This window comes from Macrotis lagotis, chromosome 3, assembly GCF_037893015.1.
Source record: "Macrotis lagotis isolate mMagLag1 chromosome 3, bilby.v1.9.chrom.fasta, whole genome shotgun sequence".
Taxonomy (NCBI): Eukaryota; Metazoa; Chordata; class Mammalia; order Peramelemorphia; family Peramelidae; genus Macrotis; species Macrotis lagotis.
In genome coordinates, this window is record NC_133660.1 from 304,979,565 (window position 1) to 304,993,687 (window position 14,123).

The 14,123-nt window shown below is 36.4% G+C and overlaps 2 protein-coding genes across 2 annotated transcripts; both read right to left on the reverse strand.

Annotated features, from left to right (window-relative positions):
* Positions 1-3,246: 3,246 nt before the first annotated feature.
* LOC141517109 (olfactory receptor 4X2-like) lies at positions 3,247-4,185 on the reverse strand. The gene has a single exon (XM_074228022.1). The coding sequence runs from the start codon at positions 4,183-4,185 to the stop codon at positions 3,247-3,249; it is 939 nt and encodes a 312-aa protein (XP_074084123.1).
* Positions 4,186-12,424: 8,239 nt separating this feature from the next.
* On the reverse strand, positions 12,425-13,360 carry LOC141519693 (olfactory receptor 4X2-like). The gene has a single exon (XM_074231860.1). It carries the CDS (start codon positions 13,358-13,360, stop codon positions 12,425-12,427), a length of 936 nt encoding a protein of 311 aa, XP_074087961.1.
* Between the last annotated feature and the right edge of the window lie 763 nt (positions 13,361-14,123).

The window sequence follows — 14,123 nt, forward strand, 5'->3', positions numbered from 1 at the left end:
AGTACATGATTTAAATATAAAGCATAAGAGCATAAGTCAAGTAAAAGAACAAGAAATAGTATGAGTAGAAGAAAAAATTATAAGCAAGAGAAACAAGAGAAAGAGAATATTATAAAATACAAAATGAATAATTTTAATTATATTAAATTAAAAAGATTTTACACAAGCAACATTTTACACAAAGCAAGCAAGATTAGAAGGAAAATAGAAAACTGGATAAAAGTTTATAGTCGGTGTTTCTGATAAAGGCCTCATTTTTAAAATAGAGTCAAATTTATAAAAATGCAAGTCACACTCTGATAAATTATCAAAAGATATGAACAAGCAGTTTTCAGATAAAGGAATAAAAAGATAGATAGATAGATAGATAGATAGATAGATAGATAGATAGATAGATAGATAGATGATGGATGGATGGATGGATGGGTGGGTGGGTGGATGGGTGGATGGATGGATGGATGGATGGATAGATAGGTAAATAGAGAGGTAGATAGATAGATAGATAGATAGATAGATAGATAGATAGATAGATAGATAGACAGACAGATAGATAGATAGATAGATAGATAGATAGATAGATAGATAGATAGATAGATAGTAGATAGTCATAAAATCTGACAGAAAATGAACATAAGAGAGGATGTGGGAAAACTGGGAGACTACTGCATTATTGGTGGGGTTGAGAATTACCCAACTATTCTGGAGATCAATTTGAAACTATGGCCAAAAGGCTATAAAATTATGCATACCCTGTGAACCAGCAATACCACTATAAGGTCTATCAATATCCCAAAGAGACCATAAAGAGGAGGAAAGGACCCATGTGTACAAAAATATTTATAGTAGCTCTTTTTGTGGTCATAAAGAATTGGGAACTGAGAGGATGCCCATCAATTGGACTATGACTGAATAATTCATAGTAAATGAATCTAATGGAATACTTGTGTGCTAAAAGAAATCAAGAGTAGAAAGATTTCAGAAAAAAACTGGAAAGATTTACATAAACTGATACAAAGTGAAGAGAGTAGAACCAAGAAAACCTAAACAACAATATAATAGCAACATTGTGTGATGGTCAGCTATGATAGATTTTACTCTTCTCAGCAATATAGTGATCTAAGACAATTCTAAAAGATGTGATGGAGAATGCCATACATATTCAGAGAAAGAACTATGGAGTTTGAATGCTTATCAAAGCATACTATTTTAACCTTTTATATGGATTTTTTCTTTCTTATGGTCTTTTCTTTTTCCTCTGATTCTTCTTTCATAGCATGCTAAGTATGGAAATATGTTTAATATGATTGTACATGTATAACATCAGATTCCTTGCTATCTTGGGGAGGGGGAGAGAAGGAAGGGAGAGAAAAAATTTACCAAAATGAAAGTCTAAAATGATCTTATATATAATAATAAAAATAAACTACTAATAAGTTCTTAAAGTTTAATAAATATAGTTTGAAAATATTTATTAAGTTTTGATTTTGGCAAACAATAAGGACTGTCATTTGCCCAGGGTCACACAGTTAGTAAGGATCTGAGGCTAGATTTGCGCTCAGGTCCTTCCAATTCCAGGGCTGATGCACTCTCCACTATGCTTCCTAAGTGTCCTTAGCTTTTACCAAATATTTGACAAATATTATCTTCTCTGATGCTCACAACAATCCTGAAAGATTATTATTATTATTATTATTATCATTATCATTATTATCATCATCATCATCATCCCCATTTTACAGATGAGGAAACTGAGACAGAGAGAAGTTAAATGATTTGCTCGATATCACACAACTAATAAGTGTCCAAATAGATTTGAACTCAGGTCTTCATAACCCCACATCCAGCGATCTATTCGTTTTTACACCCTACTGCCTCAGCTGCCTTGCACTTCAGTATGTTTTGTTTAAATTCTTCCTTACTATTAATTTTTTTCACTAAATGTGTTTCAGTGATTATTGATGAGTAATTACAGAAACAAAATACCTCATAAGCACATTTCTCTGCAGCAGCTGACAGTAAGGTATATGTGTCCATGTATGGACAATCCATATGAAGATGAGAATCCAGGTCCTAAGAGGATTCAACAATAAATTCTGTTCCAAAGCATTTATTTCTTAAGTTCAAGAAGTAAATGCTTTGGAACAGAAAGATATAAAAGTATTCAGTCCTTGTCTTCAAGGAGCTTATAATCTATAATGCAGAAAGCAGTCTCAAAATAAACAAATATAATGAAAGTCAAATAAAATCAAGATAAAGGAAAGTCAGAATGAAGATGAAAGGGAATTGGTCTCATATTTCTTTGATATTCATAGGAGAGCAGAATGAAAAGAAGTCTGAAAGATCTCTAAGACTTAAAAGCTTAAAGACCAGAGGACAGAAAATTGGATGACACAGTGTAAAGAGTGCTGGGTCTGAACTCAAGTTCAAATCCTGCCTCAGACACAAACTAGTTCTGGGACCCTGGGCAGGTCTTTCACCTTTTTTAGCCTTGGTTTCCTAATCTGTAAAATATAGATAATAATTGAACCACGTCACAGGGTTATTGTGAGCATCATGTGAGAAAATACAGGAAAATTACTTGACCAACTTCAAGGTTAACTAATATAATAGCTAATAACTAAATAATAGCCATCATTACTATTATTTGCCTAAGATCACACAACCACTAAATAGCTGAGTCAAGTTTAGAACCCATATCATTTTTATTTCCACTATACCACACTACCAGTAAAAAAATGCAAGATGGAATTGTAATCACAATTTATATAGATAGATAGAGATATATACATATATATTCATACAATATGCATATTGTGTAAATATATATATTCACACACAATCATATATATTTAAATATTTATTTAAAAACTGAATGCAAAGCAAACCTTTTATAAGACAATAAAAGAAACTCACCACAATCTTTGCATTCAAAGAAAATCATTTTGAATATCTCTTTAAGTCTTATTGTTGGTAAGAGTATCTTGGGGGTGGCCAGGTGGAATGGGGGTGGCTAGGTGGCGCAGTGAATAGAGCACTGGCCTTGGAGTCCGGAGTACCTGGGTTCAAATCCGACCTCAGACACTTAATAATTACCTAGCCATGTGGCCTTGGGCAAGCCACTTAACCCCACTGCCTTGAAAAATCTAAAAAAATAAAAAAAAAGAGTATCTACTGCTTTGTAATCAGTTCTTGCTCTCCTACTTTTACCATTCTGATTCAGGATAAAGTTATACCGAGAGTCTTACATTACTCTTTCCATGTCTCTCCTTCTTTGAGAGCCCTGAACCACAGCTTCCTCATGGCATTCTTCATTTCAGCATTCCTCAAGGAATAGATGACTGGGTTGAGAAGAGGAGTGATCACCGTGTAGAATATGGCCACCATTTTGTCCAAGGAGCATGTGGTGTTGGGCCGCAAATAGATGAAGACACAGGGTCCAAAGAACAAGACGACTACAGTGATGTGGGAAGCACAGGTGGAGAGGGCCTTTCGGCGTCCTTCCTTGCTGTGCCCCCTCAAATGGAACAAGATAACACTGTAAGAGCTCAGGAGAATTACAAAGCTTACTATTGACAGCATCCCCCCATTACCCACAATAAGCAATCCAGTGAAAAAAGTGTCAGTGCAGGCAAGTTCCAGCAGAGGAAGCACATCACAGAAATAATGGTCAATCACATTAGGGCCACAGAAAGGTAAGTGAAATATAAGGAGAATTTGAGCAGTTGAGTGTAAAAAGCCACCCAGCCAGGCCATCCCAACCAGAAAGCCACAAATCCAATAGTTCATAATGGTTACATAGTGCAGAGGCTTGCAGATGGCCACATAGCGGTCATAAGCCATCATTGTGAGTAGAAACATCTCAATGCCCCCAAAGAAATGGAGGAAGAACACTTGTGCGATGCAGCCCTCTAGGGAGATGGATTTCCTCTCAATAAGCAAATCTGCAATGAGTTTGGGGGATGTGGTAGAGGAGTAACAGATCTCCACAAAGGAGAGATGACTGAGGAAGAAATACATAGGGGAGCCGAGGCTTTTGCTGGCTTTGATGGTTAACACTATGAGAGAATTCCCCAGCACTATAGCCATGTACAAAAGCAAAAATAGCACAAAGCAAACTCTCTGAATCTCCAGATTAGGAGAGAGTCCTAGAAAAATGAATTCTGTCACATTGCCAGTCTGTACCATGGCTTCTGGTCCAAAACTAAAGACCAGGGAATTTATACCAGAGCAAACAATTTCTTATGGAACTTTGGGCACCAAATGATACTACTCAAAGAACCAGAGTCGAAACTAAGACAGTAGTCAGAGATTCCCAATAATCACACAGGCAATGCAGGAAAATAAGCTGTGAATATTACAGGTCAGTGATAAAAAACCCAAGAAAAGATAAGGACAATGAACAAGAAGAAACTGATGTGACCATGTAGATTTCTGATCAATAAACCAAGATGGAGGCTGAGGAGTTGGTCTTTCAGAATGAGTGCTAAAACATTGAGAATTATGTCTTTTGAGAATGATAGGTTGTACAAATGACTCAGAAGGGATAAATGATTCTTAGGACTCCAGCCTCTCTCTAGTTCTTAACTCTGCTCTTCTGATATTTCAGATGGTATTACTGTTCTTGGGCAGGCAAAGATCTGGACAGTTCTCTTGGTGAAGGGTCATCTGCAATAATACAAATAATGCAATAATATAAAAAATAAACCCCATTGAAAAGAATTAGTAATGATGTAGGATTAGATATAGGATTAGGATTTAGAATTAAAAGACTTATAAATTGTCTCTATCAAACCTCCTGTTTTGCAGAGAAACTAGGGACCAGGGAAATGAAGAGATGTACCCAATATCACACAGTTATGAAATTCTCCATATAGAAACGTAATGAAGTAGATAATGGAAATAGTTCCCATTTTGCCCCATTCCTATTCCCATTTTATTGAAGAGGCAACCATATCTCAGTTGAGATGAAAAGCAGATGCCCTGACCTTAAGTCCATTATTCATTCCCCTACATGATTCTGTCTTGCCCTCTATGATAGTAATATTATTATATCCTTTCTCACAAACACCTGACACGTGACCCTGGGTAAATCATCAGCCATCTCGCTGTCCTAGACTGTTCCATGAAACTTGTTTCCATATCTGACACCGATCTGTTTTGAGAGGAGATCCTCAATGGAAGTATTTCTACACTAAGGAAAACCAAACTCAGAAGTCTGGTACAATAAAATAATAATAATAAACACTGTATTTAAAAAGTTAGAAGGCATCCAGAGAAAAGCAACCAGAATTTTGAAGGACATTAAGTCTTAGTCATGTAAAGATAAATTGGAAGGACCAGAGATGAAAACTTGAGGGAAGAAGCTTCAGGGAATATATGAGAGCTATCTTCAAGTATATGAAGGAAAAAGAAATCAGACTTTTGAGTGTGGCTCTAAAAACTCTTGGTTCCAAAAGGCAGAAACAGGAGCAATAGATGCAAGATATAAAGTTGCATGTACACTTATGTCAGGAAAAAGCTCTTGACAATTGAAGCTGTCCAAAAGTGAAAAGGGATGCCTCCCCAAGCAGTGAATCCTCTCCCATCCCTTTGGAGTTCTTTAAGCATAGACTGGCTGACTACCTGTTGTGATGCAATGATGCAATTTCTTTTGCTTATAAGGTGCTGATTTCCCTTCTGACTCTTGAATTCTATGACTTTGTAATTTCATGACTACTTTTCTTTCCCAACCTCAATGTTATGAAATTAGTGAAGAATGCTTCTGGTCTCAATTATGCCTAAGATGTTATTCCCACTTCACAGAATCACCAAATTTAAAGCTAGAAAATATGTTCGAGATCATCTATACCAACCTCCTTTTGTATACAAATCAGGAAGTCAAGGCCAAGAGGGAAATTACTTGCCCTAAGGTCAGTCGCATAGGTAAGAAAATTACAAAGTCAAAGACAAACAGAAAATCTGAACTTCTCCACTATACCACACAACCTATGAGAATCAGAGTATCTGAAAGTTGCCAGAAACCTCAGCCATTATTTAATCCAATCTATGTAACCCAAAATGAACATCCACCATGAGATATCTAGGTAATCATCTAGTCTCTGCTTAATGACCTCCAATAAAGGGAGTCAATCCATTTGATACCAAAGCAACTCATTCCATTTTTGATAGTTCTTTTTTTAAAGAAAGTTTTCTATATACTATACATTTAGAATTTAAAAGAGCCTCGTCCTTTTGATTCCAGAGCACCTCATTTCATTTTTTCATGGTTCTCTTTTTTTTTAGGGAGATTTGCATATGACTATACAATTAAAATTAAAAAGGACTTCAGTAGTTACCTAATCCAACTCTCCCTTTTAACAGTTTATGGAATTCAGGGAGATTAAATGAATTGATTAAAATCATACAAAAGTGTGATTCCCGCAGCAATCCTCACATGCTTCCTGTTTTGTCTTCTTTTCCACAATCTCTCCAGTCAAGCCAAACTGGCTTTCTTTATACTCCTCATACACAGCAATGTGGTTCCTGTCTCACTGGTTGTCCAGGGAACCTCCTCACATTCACCTATTAGAATCCTTTCTTCCAGAGCTTAATTCAAGCACTAGCTTCTCCAGGACATTTTTTCTGACCTTCTTCTCAGATGCTTGTGCTTCACCTTCTCCCCAAACTATCTTCTCTCTGTTTTTATATTTTATCTCTCTATATGTATACATTCTCTCCCCCAAAACAAAGTAAACTCCTCAAAAGCAATGCTAGAACCATATTTATGTTAGGTCAGCAATAAACCATAGAATTTAAAAAATAACTATTTAGGAAACATTCTGATGACTATCATTAGCCAGTCATGGCAATGAAGTTAATTCCTCCATCTCCTAAAATATCAACTTGATGATCCTGGTCTTTTTATCCTTCCTAGGGATGTCTATAGAAAACCCAGTGGTCATCTTCACTGATTTCCAGGAGGAAGTATCCTGGTGACACCAAATGGCTAAAAAGTACATCTCCAGCTTTGTCTTTATTGACCACATTATCTAAGAGGAATTGACTTTGTACTCAGAGAATGACAGGGAAGTTTGCTGCAGCACTCTAGGTACCAGCTCTATCTGCAATAGAGGACTCAAGTGACTCTGCCCACTCTCCTCAGAGTGGGGATTTAGCCAGACCAATTCAACATCACCTTCCTCAACAAGATCAAAGCTACAGAGTTCTCCATGCCTTGGTTCATTCTTCTCTAAAAACTACTGACCTTTAGAAGGATCAGAAGGAATTATTTCTACACTGAGGAAGCCTTAAGTTTATAAGATAGAAAATTGAAATCAGGGAATTGAGCTCCCTGAGGCTTTCAAGTATTCCCTATCAAGGACCTTTTCCCAGTAGACTAAGGTAAATGTAGAATTTAATTAGCCCAATCAGAATTCCTGGACTTCCACCAAAATGCCATTTGATCATTTTCTTTTTCCTCCCTCCATATCAGAATAAAGAGTTTCTCTCCCCACTTCATCTTCAGCTGGTCTCTGGGCCATCATGACTACTTGGATCTACCACAAACACCCTAATTAGCCTTTTCATCACATACAAACGGGTATGTGTTCATACATACATACATGCACAAACATACACACACACGTACACACAATACACATATTGATTCAGAATGACCACCCAAAAGTAAAAAGTTCTATGGATATTGACCTATATTCCACCAGAAACAAATGGTGACATTTCATTCAAGCTCCACTGAACATGCTGTGATTAGCTAATATTGCACTAGGAGATACCTTAGTCCAGTCACATGTTGAAGACGGCTAAATTGGCTAAAATGAGTTGAATTTTCAGAATGAACAGGCATCTCAGAAATTAGCAAATACTACAGATCAGGACTTAATGTATTATTTTCTGGTATGTCTAGACCTAAGAAAGTGATAGGGAAAGTAAGAATCTTGATTTGAACTCAGGTTTTCCCAACCCCAGGTACAAATCTCTATTGACTTTGTCACCAAACAGCCAATTTCTAAAGGTTATAATGTCAAACAAAATCTATTTAGATGAAGAAAATTTATTAGGCTAAATGTCAAGCCTTATACGAAGTTCCCCAAAATCAATTTCACAAGTACAAGAAGTGAGAAACAGAGCAAGGATGCAGCTCAATAGAAAATGAATGGCAGCTATTTTGAACCTTCTGGTCCTGTTCCAGGGAACAAGATTCCCACTGCTCTCACCACCACCACCAAGTCACCCATTGAAAAACCTCATGAGCAGGACACTACATTTGATTAGAAACAAGTGATACCATGTCCAGGATTTTCTGAACAACTCCCTGAGATTTATTTATTACTTAAAAGGTTTGGGGGTGGCTAGTGGTGCAGTGGATAGAGTATGGAGTCAGGAGTAACTGAGTTCAAATCTGGCCTCAGACTGTGTGGCCTTGGGCAAGCCACTTAACCCCATTTGACTTGCAAAAACCTAAAAAAAAAAAAGGTTTGAAAACTATTTACAGAATTGATCTCATTTGAGTCTTGCAAAACTATGAGAGAGGTATTGCAGATAGTATGAGTTCAACTTTACAAATAAGAAAACTGAGATTGAGAGAGGCCACCATGGTGACCCAGACTGTGAGAAATCAACAGTGAAATTTAAACCCAGGTCTTTTGGAAATTGCTAGACTTTTGTACTCTATTCCTTATGCCCCACAAATTGTAGAGATTAAGATATTAATTTATTCTAAATTAGAGAGATTCACTGCCTCCTCTTTTTTACAGATCAAGAAACCTAACATGCCTTGTGACTAATCTCTTGTGTCAACAAAGGAATAAGTGGTATAAAAGGATAGAATGTTTGTGGTGCATGAGTTTGAAAGTATGAGTTCAAATCTGGCTCAGACCTTTCAAAGTATATGAAGACTTTTTAAAAGTCACCCAATGTTTCTCAACCTGTTTCCTCATTTATAAAAAAGGGTCTCCCAGGAAATAATTCTTTCTGATCCTTCTAAAGATCAGTAACTTTTAAAGCAGAATGGGCCAAGGCATGGAGAGCTCTGTAGCTATCTATGATCTCATTAAGGAAGGTGGTATTGAATTGGTTTGGCTAAACCTCTACCCTGAGGAGGTCCCAGGGAGGGTCACCTAAATCCATTAGTCCAGAATTAAATAAGATAACACATGTAAGAAACTTTACAAACCTAAAGAACTATATTTATTATTATTAAAGAGCTAGTTATCATCATCAACATTATTATTGGTACAACTGGTCTTGGAATGCATCGGTTCCAATTTTATGTTCTTTTGTGGTTCACTAAAGACTGAAATTCCTTGCACTCTACCTACAAATATCTCAGACCAACCATATCAATTGATTCAGATTACCTGATATGCTAAAAAATACAAAGGTCATGTATTCTCTCCCTTAGGAAAAAAGCACAAGGGTTGGTTTATGGTGCTGTTTTTCTTTAATAAATAACAATTTCAAAATAAGTACATAAAAGATAAAAGAATACTAGCATAAACCAATTAGGAGAAAAAGGAATAGTTTACCTGTCAGATCTATGAACAGAAGAAAAATTTATGAGCAAACAAGATAAAGAGAATATTAGAAAATGCAAAATGGATAATTTTGATTACATCAAGTTGAAATGGTTTTGCACAAGCAAAACCAAAACAAACAAGATTAGAAGGAAAATAGAAAGCTGGGAAGCAATTTTTTTTACAGTCAGTGTTTCTGCTAAAGGCTCATTTCTAAAATATACAGAGGACTGAGTCAAATTTATAAAAATATAAGTCATTCCTTAATTGCTAAATGGTCAAAGAATATGAAAAGGCAGTTTTTAGATGAAGAAATTAAAGATATATATTGTCACATAAAAATTTTTTTAAATCACTATTGATTAGAGAAATGCAAATTAAACTAATTCTGAGGACTTACCTAACAGATATGAGCTAGTTAATATGACAGAAAATGAAAATGATTTTTATGGAAGAGGATGTGAGAAAACTGGACACTAACACATTTGTTGGTGGAGTTGAGAACTGACTCAACCATTCTGGAAAACAATTTGGAATTGTGCCAAAAGGGTTATAAATATGTGTACACTCTTTGATTCAGCAATTCTATTATTAAGTCTATATCCCAAAGAGATCATTAAAAAAAGGGGAAAGACTCACATATAAAAATATTTATAGCACTTTTCTTTGTGTTGGCAAAAACTTGGAAACTGAGAGAATACCAATCAGTTGGGGAATGGCTGAACAAATCATGGCATATCAATGCAATGGAATACTAGTGAGCTATAAAAAACATGAGGAAACAAATTTCAGAAGGAATATGGAAAGATTTACATAAAATGATACTAAGTGAAGTGACAGAATCAAGAAAACTTTATAAGCAATTACAGCAACATTGTGTGGTAATCAACTATGAGAGATCTCACTCTTCTCAGTAATACATTAAAGAAATTCTAAAAGACCTGTCATGGAAAATGCCATCCACATTCAGAGAAAGAACTATGGAGACTGAATGCATATCAAAGCATATTATTTGGGGGGAGGGGTGAAAGGCAATGGGGTTAAGTGACTTGCCCAAGGTCACACAGCTAGGGAATGTGTCTGAGGAAAGTGTCTGAGGCCACATTTGAACTCAGGTCCTCCTGACTCCAAGGCCAGTGCTCTCTATCTATTGTGCCACCCAGCTGCCTCTAAAGCATATTATTTTAACTTTTTTATTTTTTTTCTTTCTTGTGACTTTTCCCTTTTGTTTTGATTCTTCTTTCATAGCATGACTAATATGGAAATATATTGAATATAATTGTCTTTATAACATATATCAGATTGTTTGCTGTCTTGGGTAGGGGGAGGAAAAAGAAGAAGACTAAAATTAACAAAAATGAATGTTGAAACCAATCTCTACATGCAAAAACAAAATACTATTAAGATTTTTTAAATAATAATAATTACAAACATTTATATAGTTTTATAGTATTTATTTAGTTTCTGTTTTCTGGAAGCAATAAGGGCTAAGTGAACTACTCAAGGTGACACAACTATGAAGGGTCTAAAGGCCAGATTTGCAATCAGGTTCTTCCAGTTCCAGGGCTGGTGCTCTATCCACCAAGACACCTACCTGCCCCTAATTCTTCTAAAATATTTGACAAGTAAGATCTTCTGCGATGCTCAAAACAACCCTGTAATATAAGTAGTATTAATATTATTATTATCCCTGTCTTACAAATGAGGAAACTGGGACAGAGAGAAGTTATATCATACAACTGATAAATATCAGAATAGATTTGAACTCAGGTCTTCATAACCCCACATCCAGCCATCTATCCATTCTTGCACCCAGTCATCTCAGTGCCTAGAATTTGGGTTTGCTTTGTTTACATTCTTCCTTATTGTTTGTTTTTCACTGAATGGATTTCAATGAGTATTGTTGAACAGTTACAGAAACAAAATACTGCATAAGCACATTTACCGTGTGCCAACTGACAAGGGTCAAACCGAAACTTTCTATTTATCCACTATGAACATCCATATTCAGATGAGATCCAGGTCCTGAGAAGACTCGACAACAAATTCTGTTTCAAAAACATTCATTTATAAAGTTCAAGATCCAATGATCAAGACTGAGTTTATAAAGATATAAAAGCATTCAGTCCCTGCCATCAAGGAGCTTACAATCTACAAGGCAGAATGTAGTCTGTAAAAAGTAAAAGAAGCCAGGATGACGATGAAAGGGAATTGGTCTCATATTTCTTTGATCTTCATAGAAGATCAAAATGAGAAGACTGAAAGTTCTTAAAAACATAGCAGGTTGAAGCCGTTAGGTGACATTGGAAAGAGTGCTGAGTCTGGAATCAGGAAGACGCAAGTTCTAAGCCTTGCTTCAGACACTTACTAGCTCTGTGGTCCTGGGCAAGTCTTAATACTTTCATAGCCTCAGTTTTCTTATCTGTTAAATAGAGATTATAATAGAATCTAATTCATAGAGTTGTTGTGAGCCTGAAATGAGAAAATATATGAAAATGACTTGACCAACTCCAGTCCCTAAATACTAGCTATCATTACTATTATTTGCCTAAGATAACACAACTACTAAATAACTGAGTCAAGATTCAAATTCATATCAAGACTCTTTCCACTACACCATACTGACATCAAAAAATGAAAGATAGAAGATAGATTCATAATTTTGCAAACCCCACAAAATATATATTTAAATATATATTTTAAAACTGTAATCCAAAGCAAAACTTTTATTAGCATGATTAACAAAACTCACCATGACCTCTATGTTCAGAAAAAAGTCATTTTGAACATCTTGTGAACTCCTATTGTGATTAAGAGTATATTCTATTTCATAATTAGGTCTATTTGTCCTAGCTTTGTGCTTTCTGATTCAAGATAAGTTAATATCAGGGGGTCTTGGGTTACTTTTTTCATGTCTCTCCTTCTTTGAGGGCCCTAACCCATAGCTTCCTCATGGCATTCTTCATTTCAGCATTCCTCAAGGAATAGATGACTGGGTTGAGAAGTGGAGTGATCACTGTATAGAATATGGCCACCATTTTGTCCATAAAGCATGTGGTGTTGGGCCGCAAATAGATGAAGACACAGGGTCCAAAGAACAAGACGACTACAGTGATGTGGGAAGCACAGGTGGAGAGGGCCTTTCGGCGTCCTTCCTTGCTGTGTCCCCTTAAATGGAACAAGATGACACTGTAAGAGCTCAGGAGAATTACAAAACTGATTACTGTCAGCATCCCCCCATTACCCACAATAAGCAACCCAGTGAAAAAGGTTTCAGTGCAGGCAAGTTCCAACAGAGGAAGCACATCACAGAAATAATGATCAATCACATTAGGGCCACAGAAAGGTAAGTGAAATATAAGGAGAATTTGGGCAATTGAGTGTAAAAAGCCACCCAACCAGGCCATTCCAACAAGGAAGCCACAAATCCAATGGTTCATAATGGTCGCATAGTGCAGAGGCTTGCAGATGGCCAAGTATCGGTCATAAGCCATGATTATTAGTAGAAACATCTCAATGCCCCCAAATAAATGGATGAAGAACACTTGTGCAATGCAGCCTTCTAGGGAGATGGATTTCTTCTCAACAAGTAAATCTGCAATGAGTTTGGGGGATGTGGTAGAGGAATAGCAGATCTCTACAAAGGAGAGATGACTGAGGAAGAAATACATAGGGGAGCCAAGAATCTTGCTGAAACTGACAGTCAACACAATGAGGGAATTCCCCAACAATATACCCATGTATAAGAACAAAAACAGCACAAAGCAAACTCTCTGAATCTCTGGATTAGGAGAGAGTCCTAGAAAAATGAATTTTGTCACATTGCCAGTCTTCTGGACCTGCATGGCTTCTGGTCCAAGAATAAAGACCTGGAAATTTATATGTAGCTTCTTATGGAACTTTGAGCATTAAAGGACTCTACCCAAAGTTCTAGAGAAGAAAGTATGGGGGTGGTCAAGGAAACTCCTAAAGATCACACCAAAAAATGCAGGAAATATAACAGGTCAGTATTAAAAATCCAAGGAAGACAAGGATTAATGAACAAGAAGACACTGTGATGTGACCATGTAGATTTCAGATCAATGAATTAAGATGTGTGATTAAAATGTGTGATTAAACTTGGGCAAATAGGTCCTTTGAGCATGATGTATTGTGTAAATGATCTGGAAAGTATGGATGACTCTTAGGGCTTCAACTTCTCTCTAGTTTTTAACTCTGTTTTGATCTTTCAGGTGGAACTCTTGCTCTTGGGCAGCCAAGGATCTAAACAGTTCTCTTGGAGAAGGGTTATCTGCAATTAAAGAAAAAAAAGCAATAAAACTGAAAGGAGTTAGTAATGTTTTAGGATTAGATGTAGGATTAGGGTTTAGAATTAAAAGAGACTTTAGAGATTGTCTCATTCCAACCAGCTGTTTTGCAGAAAAGCCAGAGGCTGGGTAAAAAAGAGATGTGCCCAATATCACAGTTAAGAGCCACACTTCCCATTTTTCCCCTGTTCTTATCTTCATTTTATAGAAGAGGCAACTGAACAGTCTCAGCTGAAATGGAAAAGCAACCAGCTTCACCTTAAATCCCCTGTTCTTTCCACTACATGATGCTGCCTTACCC

Coding starts and splice junctions, on each gene's coding strand:
- LOC141517109 (XM_074228022.1), bottom strand. CDS start 4,185: ATGGTACAGACTGGCAATGTGACAGAATTCATTTTTCTAGGACTCTCT.
- LOC141519693 (XM_074231860.1), bottom strand. CDS start 13,360: ATGCAGGTCCAGAAGACTGGCAATGTGACAAAATTCATTTTTCTAGGA.